At 41.1% G+C, this 13,063-nt stretch overlaps 1 protein-coding gene across 12 annotated transcripts in view; it reads left to right on the top strand.

Annotated features, from left to right (window-relative positions):
- Positions 1-13,063, top strand: part of LOC129699781 (girdin-like) — a 149,110-nt gene that overhangs the window by 37,211 nt on the left and 98,836 nt on the right. For all 12 annotated transcript variants that reach the window (XM_055639865.1, XM_055639861.1, XM_055639859.1 and 9 more), the window contains exon 5: positions 11,814-11,872. In XM_055639865.1, coding sequence (XP_055495840.1) covers positions 11,814-11,872 — 59 coding nt within the window. The remainder of the gene's footprint in view (positions 1-11,813; positions 11,873-13,063) is intronic.

Below are 13,063 nucleotides of genomic sequence, written 5' to 3'. Positions count from 1 at the left end.
CCTGGCCTCTGTTAAGCCCTGATTTACTTCCACCATCATAATCTGAACACCAGCGACAACTCCCCTTCCACCACCTCGAGCTGTATTGCCACTACTGCCTCCTGATACAAAGATATGATGAAACAGATAGCCGCAGACTTGGTAGCCTCAGAGGATAATATTTTGCTTACAATTGTTCATCGAGTATCTACCTCCGAAGAGTTTGTTTATATTTGCCCTTGAGGAAATGAAATCCATATTGTGACCTTTTGAGTGAAAAACATCTTCAGGCATATAATTAAGGAAATTGATCCCAATGTGATGTGGTATTTTAAGAACTCGTCTACTCTTTCACCGTTTATGTAAGGCCACTGTCCTCCTGATGCATCACCTGAATGTTCTGAATGCCATCCTAAATGCTGCTGCTCCATGTGGACTGGTTGTGGTCCAGAGATTCCTGAGTCGATGGGGATGTTTGCATTTCATCAGGGAGACTTTGAACATGGCTCTCTTCCACTGTTGGCCTGATACTTTTTCCATGAAGATCAGGTTAAAAGCTTGAGTCTTGGTTTGGGTATACAAATGAAGTTGTTTATCCAACATGGATACAACTAGAGGTTCGGGGGGTGTTGCACTGAGAGAGGATGCTGATGTTAGTTTGCTTGCCCTTAAAAGTAAATTTTAATTGTGGTGACAGCATTGATGGCATTTTCCCAGTACCTGGAAATTCTTAGGTACACAAAAATGCTGGAGAAACTCAGCGGATGCAGCAGCATCTATGGAGCGAAGGAAATAGGCAACGTTTCGGGCCGAAACCCTTCTTCAGACTGATGAGGGGTTTCGGCCTGAAACGTTGCCTATTTCCTTCGTTCCATAGACGCTGCTGCACCCGCTGAGTTTCTCCAGCATTTTTGTGTACCTTCAATTTTCCAGCATCTGCAGTTCCTTCTTAAACACCTTGAAATTCTTGGTGTAGTAGGCCAGGAAAAAGCAACACAAAAGTTTAATTTTACTATTTTGTCTCTTCAGTTATATTTAAGATCTCTTGTTTTATGGTTAATTTTGTTTACATATATAGAACGTGTAAAACTGTTGAAGGTTTCTCTGTATCAATATATTTTAAAGGATTGAATCATTTGAGCAATGAAGCTTGAGTAAATGATGATGCAAAAAGTACACATGCAAAAATAATCTGTTCTATCCAAACTTGGTCCAAAAAATTAGCATTCATGGGACCCAAGGTATGTTGACAAATTGGATGTATAATTGGCTTGGTAAAAAGAGCCAGAATTTTTTAATTGGCTTTGTAAAAAGGTGGATATTTTGTTGTGAATAAAGCAGTGACCATTACAAGGATCAGTGCCGGGACCTTTTCTACTTGTTGTAAACAATGATTTGATGTGAATGTTAAAGGTATGATTAATATGTTATCAGATTACATGAAAATTGGGGATGGTGTTGATCATGAAAGTTGGCCTTGGCTATGGGATCATATTGATGAGTTGGTAGAATGGGCAGAGCAATGGCAGATTGAAATGAATCCTGGTAAGTGCCATATGGTGCATGTGGGAGGACTTGTAATGCTTGGACATAAACAATGAATGGTACGACTCGAGGGAGTTTTGAGGAACAGAGGGATATTGAAGGATACGGGTAATTCTTCAGTAAGTGTCTACTTTGGTGTCCCGCTACTTTGGTGCTGTATATAAGAAAAATCCGTAATTCTATCCCATTTCTTAATTTTCTCTATTGTTAATAAACATAATCCTCATAAATAAAGTTTAACCCTAAATGAATACAGTGTTATTTAATTTTTTTCCGATGTTCTATGCCCCCACCCCCCCCCCCGAAAACCGCATGTCCCAATGGTTACTTGTGAAATTTGATCGGCATATTTATTTAATGGGGGATCTATCTGAAATGAAAATACTATTAAACAGTAGGTATTAATAATAAAAATATTGATCACTCTTTCTCAAAATTCCTCTATTCTTCATAAAATTAAAATCTTACCGTGTTTTTCAAAATTTCCGCGTCCCGATTATTGGAGTCATTTACCGTCACGCACCTTTGAGCAATCCCGAACAGTGCTCAACTCTTAGAATATTTTAAAAATCGTTCTTTTTTGATTTGTTCTGGAGAACAAATTGTGCCATGTGTCATTCGTCCAAACGATATGGCCAGGCATGGCCTTCCGGCGAGGCCATCCTGGGCTAAAGGCTTGGGCCACCATTCCCGCCACAGCCACATCCGCAACGTAACCCCCGATTTCCATCCAGCTCCAGCCGGACACAAAGCCGTTGCATCTTCCCATGACCCGGTGTCCCTCTCCACGCCCGGCCCTCTTCAGCCCTTGTTCCGGGAGGGGGGCCTCACCGGAGAACAAGGGCCGAAGAGAGCCAGGCGTGGAGAGGTGTAGAGTAAATGACTACATTATTAGACAGGAAGTAAGGACAGTACATTGAAGTTAGAGAAATCAATAATCATACCGCTGGATTGTAAGCTGCCCAAGCGAAATATAAGGTGCTGTTCCTCCAATTTGCATTTGGCCTCTCTCTTACAGTGGAGGTGGCCCAGGACAGAAAGAGAAGGGGAGTTTTTGACAACGGGAGATTGCATAGTGGAATGAGCGAAGATACTCTGTGAAACTATCATCAAGTCTGAATATGAGTGAATATATGAATATTGGTTTATCTAACGCCAAGTAACCCTTACATCCCTCTGTCCCTCCCCCCACCCTTGACATAAAAATAGTAGAATTAGGCCATTCAGCCTATCAAGTTTAAGCCATTCAATCATGGCTGATCTATTTCTCCTTCCTAACCCCATTCTCCTGCCTTTTCCCATAACCTCTGACACCTGTACTAATCAAGAATCTATCTATCTCTACCTTAGAAATATCCACTTATATATAATCTGAGAAGACTATTCAATATTATATACTCAAATAGAATTCCTAATGCAGATCTAGCAATTATTTCGCTAGATGCTGAAAAAGCATTTGACCAGGTAGAATGGTCATATTTATTTTCGGTGATGGAAAAATTTCAACTGGGAGAGAAGTACTGTACATGGGTTAAATTGTTATACTCTAACCCAACAGCTAGAATATTAACAAACCAAATGTTATCAACTAAATTTAATCTTTCTAGAGGTTGTAGACAAGGATGTTCACTATCCCCACTATTATTTGCTCTTGCAATTGAACCATTAGCAGAAAGCGTTAGAACCCATCCAGAAATACACGGGTACAACACTAGAGACACAAGGAATAAAATGTATTTATATGCAGATGATGTATTAATATATATTACAAAGTTAGAAACTAGTATTCCAAATCTATTAAATCTAATAACTCAATTTGGTCAGTTTTTAGGATATAGAATTAATTGGAATAAAAGCGAAATCATGCCAATAACAAAATTCAATTTACATACATTACAACAATCCTCTTTTAAAATAGTTAAACATAAACTTAAATATTTAGGAATTTACGTAACTAAGACATATACCGCTTTATTTAAACTAAATTTTCCACCCTTACTGAATAAACTACATCAGAATATTCAGTATTGGAAAACACTTTCCATTTCAATGCTTGGTAGAATTAATGCTATAAAAATGATCTTACCGCAACTACTGTACCTATTTCAATTAATCACGATATATATCCCAAATGTTTTTTTCAAAAAAGTCGATTCCATTGTTACAAGCTTTATTTGGGATTATAAGAATCATAGAATAAGTAAAAAACATTTATGCAAGTCAAAGATAAATGGAGGGTTACACAATTCTCCAGCATCTGCAGTTCCCTCTTAAACAAAGATAAATGGAGGTTTGGCTTTGCCAAATTTCTTGTTTTATTTCTGGGCAGTCCATGAATTTCTGGTTGGAAGAAATGGATCAGCAACCAGATTGGCTAAGGATGGAAAAGGAAGACTGTTTACCTTTTGAAATTGGTTCGATCATATTTGCTCCCACAAAACTGCACAAAAAAACCTACAAGGAAAACCCTATAATACATAGTGGAATACGAATTTGGAAACAATTTAAAAAAGCTTTAAATTTGAATAATATACCACTATGTCTTCCCATTGTAAACAATCCTTTATTCAAGCCATCCATATTGGATAAAGGTTTCACACAATGGAAAAATTATGGAATTAAAAAGATTGGACATCTTTATAGGAAAGGCATTTTTCTTTCATTTCAAGTCACAACAGAATCATGGACTGCACTCAAATAATTTCTTCAGATATCTACAAATTAGAGATTATGTTAAATCTAATACACAAGTTTATAGGACTAGGGAACCAGAAATTCTTGATGAATGTTTGAATAAGCATTCTAACACTGAAAAATTAATAGCTTATATTTATAACACCCTCTTAAACAACGAGGTACCACCGATGGAACTATATAGATACACATGGGAAAATGAATTAGGTCAACCTATAACGAAAGATATTTGGGACGAAAGTTTACAACATATACATCAATGCTCGTTAAATGCCAGACATGCTTTAATACAATTTAAAGTCTTACACAGATTACATCACTCCAAAATAAAACTAAATAGAATCTTCCCACATATTTCTCCTATTTGTGATAAATGTCTGCATCTAGAGGCCAAGACACATACTTTTGCAAATTGTACAAAAATTAAAAATTTCTGTACTGACATTTTTGGAATAATTTCTGAAGTTGTTAATACTAAATTGAATCCAGACTCAAAATTAATAATACTTGGAATATCAGATCAAAGTTTAACACTCACAACAAGCCAAAGAAACTTCCTCGACTACAGTGTAATTACAGGGAAAAAAATAATATTAAAATTTTGGAAAGGCCCTATAACCCCCATTATAATGTGGATTGTGGAAATGTCAGAGACCCTATATCTAGAAAGAATTAGACTTGTCTTAATGGACAAACAAACTTTTTGTTAAAATATGGGTTCCATTCATTAACTATTTGAAGGGATAGATTGGCCCGGCACAGAAACCCAACTGAAGCTTGAACTCAGGATTAGATGAAAAGTTATACTTTATAATCTACGAATTTATCTCCAATGACGTATTATAAGTAATTCATTCCACATTTTCTCTTTTTTGATATTTGTAATTCTTTTCTCTCTCTATCTACATAAAAAAACACTAGAAAATAATAATAATAATAATAATAATAATTTTATTTATAGAGCACTTTAAAAACAAACATAGCTGCAACAAAGTGCTGTACATCACTAATCATTGACAAAAAAAGTTAATACACACCAAAAATAACAATCAAAAGAAATAGTAGGAAAAGACATGTAAAATAAAGAAACATCAAAAACACCACAAACAGAAGCAAAGCCTCAGGCATGGTCAAAAGCCAGGGAGTACAAATGCGTTTTAACACTGGATTTGAAGATGGACAGTGAGGGGGCCTGTCTGATGTGCAGCGGCAGGGTGTTCCAGAGTGCCGGAGCAGCAACAGAGAAGGCTCTATCCCCTCTGAGCCTCCGACTAGACCTCGGTACCTCCAGGAGCAGCTGACCAGCTGACCTGAGGGACCGGGCAGGAGTGTATGGGTGGAGCAGCTCAGAGAGGTAAGGCGGGGCGAGCCCATTCAGAGATTTAAAAACAAATAACAGTAACTTAAAATGAACCCGAAAGTGCACCGGGAGCCAGTGTAGGGAGGCCAGAATTGGCGATATGTGCTCCCTCTTTCGAGTCTCTGTTAAAAGGCGAGCAGCAGCATTCTGAACCAACTGGAGACGAGCCAGTGAAGAACGAGCAACACCAAAATAGAGCGCGTTACAGTAATCCAGCCTAGATGTAATAAAGGCATGGATTACTGTCTCAAAATGCTGCCGCTCGAGAATGGGCTTCACCTTCGCCAGCTTCCTTAGGTGAAAGAAGCTGGACTTAACCACCGCGCATATTTGGCGATCTAATTTAAAGTCACTGTCCATCCTAAAACCCAGGTTCACAACTGTTGGCTTCACGTACCTTGACAATGGACCTAAATCAACAAATGGAGGTTCACGGCAGCCATTGGGATCAAATAAAATCACCTCTGTCTTCTTTTCATTAAATCCAAGAAAGTTTAGGGCCAACCAGGACTTAATGTCATCAAAACAAGACAGAAGCGATTTTACAGAAAAGGCATCTTCCCCCCTCAGCGGCAAATAAAGCTGGGTATCATCTGCATAACAGTGGAAGGAGATGCCATGCTTTCTAAGGATGGAACCCAGAGGAAGTATGTACAGCGAGAAAAGCAGGGGCCCCAGAATCGAACCCTGTGGAACCCCATATTTCAAACCCAGCAAGGCTAACACACATGGTTCTGCCCGCCAGATAGGACCTGAACCATCCCAGGGCACTGTCGCAGATGCCCACTAACTGCTGTAGCCGAGATAATAAGATATTATGGTCCACCGTATCAAAGGCGGCAGACAAGTCCAGCAGGACAAGAACCACACAATCCCCAGAATCATTAGCCAGGAGGATATCGTTAAAAACCCTTAGCAATGCTGACTCCGTGCTGTGCATGGTTTTAAATCCAGACTGGAAGGTCTCCCGAATATCATGCTCCTCCAGGAATAGTTTTAGCTGAGCATAAACAACTCTCTCCAGTAATTTAGAAATAAAAGGCAATTTCGAGATGGGTCTAAAATTGGCCAGAACAGATTGATCCAGGCCAGGTTTCTTAAGCAGTGGTTGCACTACCGCATGCTTAAAACTCACGGGGACAACCCCAGAACACAAGCTGCTGTTAATAATGGTAAGAACCGACTGCCCTATACTAGAGAAAACCTCCTTAAAAAGATGTGGAGGGACCGCATCACAAGGAGAACCCGATGGCTTAATATGGGAAACCACATCCTTTAAATACGATATAGTCACAGGCTCAAACTTGTCGAATACCACCAGGCAAGGGACCGAAACAGAAGGGTCAGAGGCAGGTGCTGAAATGTTAGCCCTTAAGGAAACAACCTTATCAACAAAAAAGTGCAGGAAGTCATTACACATTTCAGGTGAAGCTTCCAGACAGACAGGCTGCGGGGCATTTAGAACAGAGTCAATGATTTCAAATAGCACACGAGGGTTGTTACACTTTGACACAATAATTTTAGACAGGTACTCTCTCTTGGCCTTTTTAACACTGTTTTGGTAGTGACGCCAACAGTCCCTGAGAATTTGAAGTGAAACCTGTAGCCTGTCCTTCCTCCACTTTCGCTCAGCTCTACGACACTCCCGTCGTGCTGCACGAGTCACTGCACTGAACCAGGGTTCAGGTTTAGCCCTCGGCTTCAACGATCTTAACGGAGCCACAGAGTCCAGTATAGTCCTGCATGAAGAATGAAACCACGAACTAATCTCCTCCGTACCAAGAGGAGTGGATGCAGAGGGGGCGCAGAGCTGATCGAAAGCAGCAGAGAACTTGCCAGCAGTAAAAGGGCTAAAAGACCGACAGCGCCGAGCAGACACCACAGGCAAAATTGCTTCACAGGAGAAATTGACATCAAACAATACAGGCATATGATCTGAAAACGCACTATCAGAGATTTCCAAATTCAACACAGACAAGCCATGAGAGAGAACAAGGTCCAGTGTATGTCCATGTTCGTGTGTGGGACCAGACACACACTGGACAAAATCAAAAGAGTCCACAAGGCTGAAAAAGTCCTTCACTAACGGCTTAGCAGGACAGCACACATGGATGTTAAAGTCCCCAACCAAAAGGACACGATCATAGTTGGGCACGATCCCAGCCAGAAAATCAGAGAATTCATTTACAAAGTCCTTATTATACTTGGGCGGTCGGTAGATGACCGCACAAAGCACCGGTTTGGAGCGGCCCACTTCAAATACAGTTGCTTCGAAACTGGAGAAAGAAGATGATAGAGGGCATTGCCTGCACTTAAAGTTATTTTTATAAACAGCCGCTGTTCCTCCTCCACGGCCCGATATCCGCGGTGAGTTGAAATAAGAGCAGCCAGCCGGTAATAGCTCAACAAGAGCGCTGCACTCACCTGGACCCGTCCAAGTCTCAGTCACACAGAGGAAATCCAGTCCACGTGAGCAGAAGAAATCCCTCAGTATAAAAGTCTTGTTTGCCAGGGATCTGGCGTTCACTAAACCAATCCTGGATGGACTCACCAGATCAGCTGATCGCTGAGCCCGGTGCAGAGTCCTCAGGTTCCAGGGATTCACCCCGCGGTGGCGGGGCCGAGGAGAGCATGGGAGGCGTGGCCCGTCTCGCCGCAGCTCCTGAGCATAGGAAGGGGTGGGGGCGAAGGGACCCACCCGGAAGAGTTGGTGTACCAGGTGACCTCCTTCGTTCCTCCTACCGAGACGGTGAGCCAAGCCAGTTCTCCGTGCTGCAGCAGGTGGACAGTGCTCCCGATCGTTGGGGAGGAGATTGTCCGTTGACAGTTGACAGTTGACAGTTGGTGAGCACCAGGCTGAAGGCTGCAGGCCCCGGAGATGTCCCTGAGCAAAGTGTTCCCGACGCTCAAGGCTTTCGAGGAGATTCCCACCTCCTGGCCCACCCAGTTTAGACTTCACCAGTCGACCGCTACGTTTGCCACGGCGACGGCGACGGCGACGCTTCCTCGGGCTTAAAACCCACTCCAGGTGAGTTTGGATTCCCAAGAGGAACGGGGGCAGTGTAGTATGTCCGCGGTAAACAAAGGCACCGACATTACGCTGAATGTCCATTAGAGATGTACGGTCGTAGACCAGCAGAGACTTTAGTTGTATAACACCAATAGAAAACACAAAAAACAGAGAGAGCAACAGACAGGCAGCCATAGACATCGGCGCCATCTTGGAATGTTGTATATTTTAATAATGTATGATTGATGTATATGAAAAGTTTTTTTTTTACTATAATATGTAACTATACTTTACCATAATATGTTTGCTTCTAATAAAAATATTAAATAAAAAATAAAAAATAAAGAAATATCCACTGACGGCCCCGTGGTAAAGTAATCCATAGATTCACCACCATCTGACAGAAGAAATTTCTCCTCATCTTCCTAAAAGAACATCCTTTGATTCTGAGGCTATGACCTCTAGTCCTGGACTCTCCGACTAGTGGAAACATCCTCTCCACATCTATCCATGCCTTTCACTATTCTGCATGTTTCAATGAGGTCCCCCCTCATTTCTCGAAACTCCTGCGAGTACAGGCCCAGTGCTGACAAACACTCAACATAGGTTAACCAACTCATTCCTAGGATCATTCTTGTAAACCTCCTCTGGACCCTCTCCAGAGCCAGCACATCCTTCCTCAGATACGGTGCCCAAAATTGCTCACAATATTCCAAATACAGCCTTACCAGTGCCTTATAGAGCCTCAACATTACATCTCTGTTTATGTATATATGCTCTCTTGAAATAAATGCTAACATTAAGTCTGCTTTCTTTACTACCGATTCGGCTGGCAGATTAACTTCTTGGGAATCCCTCAGCTACACTCCCAAGTCCCTTTGCACCTCCAATTTCTGGATTCTCACCCCAAACTCAACAGCGATAAAACAGAATTCCTCCTCATAGGCTCCAAATCCAGACTCAGCAAAATCAATAACCCCACTCTTACCATCGACGGCACCACTGTCTCCCCATCTCCCCAGGCCCGCAACCTTGGCATGATCTTTGATTCCACCCTCTCCCTTGAGCCTCACATCCACCATGTCATTAAAACCTCCTTCTTTCACCTCCGCAACATCGCCAAAATCAGACCCTCTCTCACACCTCCTGCTGCTGAAAGACTCATCCATGCCTTCATCTCCTCCCGACTGAACTACTGCAACTCACTTCTCCTTGGCATCAGCTCCACCTACATCAACCGACTCCAACTGGTCCAGAACGCAGCTGCCCGACTCATCACCCATACCAAATCCTGGCATCACATCACTCCAGTCCTCAAACAACTTCACTGGCTTGCCATCTCCCACCGGATCACCTACAAAATCCTGGTCCTCACCTACAAAGCCCTCCACCATCTGCCCCCCCCCCCATATCTCACTGACCTCCTCTCCCCCTACCAACCCTCACGGTCCCTCAGATCCACATCAGCCGGTCTCCTCTCCATTCACAAGTCCACCCTCCGCAGTTTTGGGGACAGAGCCTTCTCCAGGGCAGCTCCCAGGCTCTGGAACTCCCTCCCCCAACTGATCCGCAATTCCGTGTCCCTCACCATCTTCCAGTCCCGCCTCAAGACCCATCTCTTCACCTCTGCCTATCCTTAGCCCCACGTCCCCCTCCCTTTTCATCTGTGCTTGAATTGCCTCATATTGTGTTTTGAATTGAATTCTGGCTTTAATTTGTGTACTAGTCATGTCTCTACTTTTTATTTCATTCCGCTTACACGTTTTTCCTCTGCTTGCTAAATTTTTGTAAGGTGTCCTTGAGACTCTTGAAAGGCGCCCATAAATAAAATTTATTATTATTATTATTATTTAGAAAATAGTCTACACCTTTATTCCTACTACCAAAATGCACGACTCCACACTTTGCTACACTATATTCCATTTGCCACTTATCTGCCTACTCTCACAGAAAATCTGCAACGAGTGGAATTTGTTGGAAAAGCTATCTAATGGTATTGAGCACTGAAAATTAGTATTTACTTTTCCATGCTAATATGGATCGGGTAGTTTTGGAGGTTATGGGGGAAAGTATTGGCTTGTTCAGATTCCTGCTGAATAATATTTCTGTTTGTATGGTATGGTATCCTCTTGATTTTGCATATTTTGTCTATGGAAAAAGTTAAATATTCTGTTTACCAGTCTCTTGACAAAATATGTCAGAATTACTTCTCATAAGCCATGGGGTGGTGTTAGAAGCAGTTGCAATAGTAGCATTGATGAAGCTTTTAGTTAGGTCCATTGATATGCAGGAAATGGAGGGATATGGATCACGGGCAGGCAGTGGAGATTAATTCAACGGCATTAAGTTTGGCACGGATGTTGTGGGATGACGGGCCTGTCCTGTTGGCTTTGTTTGCTTGCATTGATTTGTCAATTGATGGGGTGGAAGGTGGGAGAGCATTGCTGAAGATAATAAGGACTGATGATGACCAGCAATGAAGGAAAGAAGTTTGTGCTTGGTACAATTTTGTGGGTATGACATCAAATGATAGTTGCATGCATCCTGAGGTCACTGCGTGGCAAGTAGATGGTGTGGGTTAGTGTTGCACATGTAGAATGGCGAATAACCATTTTGGACCATGGCCTTTTGATCCTTCAATGCTAATAATTTGGGCTACCATGATTTTGGGTTGCTTCAGGTGTATTTGAGCATCTTGAAGTTAAGTTGGAAATTATTCAAAAACATGCAGAAAAATATGACTGTTGAGGTAAAGAAAATGATGGCTTGGATTATAAAATCCGTCATGATAAAGAGTTGGAGCATTCCTATTTGGAATATGAAGGGCAGTATATAACAGGAATTGATTTCCTCACAGGCCTTTAGAAATTTGAGAATACTTGTCAATGTCACAAAATTGAAATAGTTTACAATGATAATCTGCATTCTTAGAAGGGGTGCTGTTTTTGGCAAAATAGGAATTTATTTTCTCTCTCACTTGAATTTTGCAAGTCAAACAATGGCCATAGCATTTCGTGGTATTCAGTTTGTGTTAAGGCTTTAATAATTGTGATGTAATCACTGCATATCTGCTGTGGAATGTTTGATTACTTTTCCATCAAGCCTATTGTATAACAGTTAACACTAGTTTTCAACAAAATCGCAATTTATTTGCAACCTATTATTTGAACTTGCCCCACAAAGTTTGATACATGTGGTTTTACAGAGGTGGTTGATCTATTTCAGAGTGTGGAATTAACGAGATGAAGAAGCTTCTGCTGCTTCTACTAGGTTGCACGGTTCAGGTCAGTGATTTTTGTTCCTTAATTTAGGAATTAAAAAAACACCATTCTTTAGTGTGGTTTTGAAATTTGTTTAAAAGTTAATATCCTTTATTAATTGTGGCCTCCAGTAATGCTGGGATGGGTTTCTATTCCTTGCCTGTTCTACCATGGAAATTTTTCAAAAAGGCAAAGCTCTTTTTAGTGTGATGTGAACCAGAATATTCTGCATAAGCAAAAGCTTTTCACTGTACCTCGGTACACGTGGCATTAAACAAAACTAAATATTTTTTTAGCAAGTCACACCAGATGAAAACATGCATATCTCCTTACTGTATTGTCAATTAATTTTTCATTGGTGGCAACAAAGCCAAATTATGTCATTCCTATTTTCATATCTTCAGAAAAATATAAATGGACCATGCGGTGGATCGTTATGGCCATTGCTTTTCTGGCGAATGTATCCATATTCAGGCACCAGGCGTTTCATGTGTGCTTGATTTACCAATTTTTAGAATAGCTCGCCTGTGTGATTATTACAAAGTTTAATTTACGTGTTCCTGTTTTTGGAATAACTTGCTCAAGTTAATGCCTGGCAAACTTACACATCAGCTTAACAAGTTATCTTGTAAGTTCAGCTTTGCTTAACAGAAAGAAAACTCAAATGATTACCCTGCAGCCATAAAGATATACTGTATGTTTAGATGCACCTGCCTTTGGGGTATATGTTTCCAATTATGGAGCATACACAGATAATTTTCAGTTTTATGCTCGAGAAAGCTTTATAATGTATGATGTCATTTACCTTCATTTTTTTCAATAGGTAGTGTAGTCATGTGCAGGAACTGGCATTATTTGAATTGCATGTTATTTTTCAAGCCCGTAACCCCAGCGAAAATGCGAGATGCCTGTAATTATTTTGTGATTCTTTGTTGGCTGTATCACACGATTTTATCTAACAAAACTTGGTAAATGGGAAAAACATTGTCAATTATTGATACTAAGAGAATCGTAATAGTTGGCCATTCAGCCAGTACAGCAAATATCAAGTTTAACACCAGTTAAATTCTGGTTTTAAAGCTGCCATTGTTGGCTGTTTACGTACTGTTGCCACCTATGATGTCTTTTCATTTGGCAAATGCTTTTTTGACATAAGGATGCGAATGATCCAATGTGGATCCCCATAGCCAAATATTAAGGAAACTGCGAGCACAC

The sequence above is a fragment of the Leucoraja erinacea genome, chromosome 8 (genome assembly GCF_028641065.1).
Source record: "Leucoraja erinacea ecotype New England chromosome 8, Leri_hhj_1, whole genome shotgun sequence".
Lineage (NCBI taxonomy): Eukaryota > Metazoa > Chordata > Chondrichthyes > Rajiformes > Rajidae > Leucoraja > Leucoraja erinaceus.
Note: the sequence above shows the minus strand (reverse complement) of the source record. Positions and strands in the feature narration are given on the sequence as shown.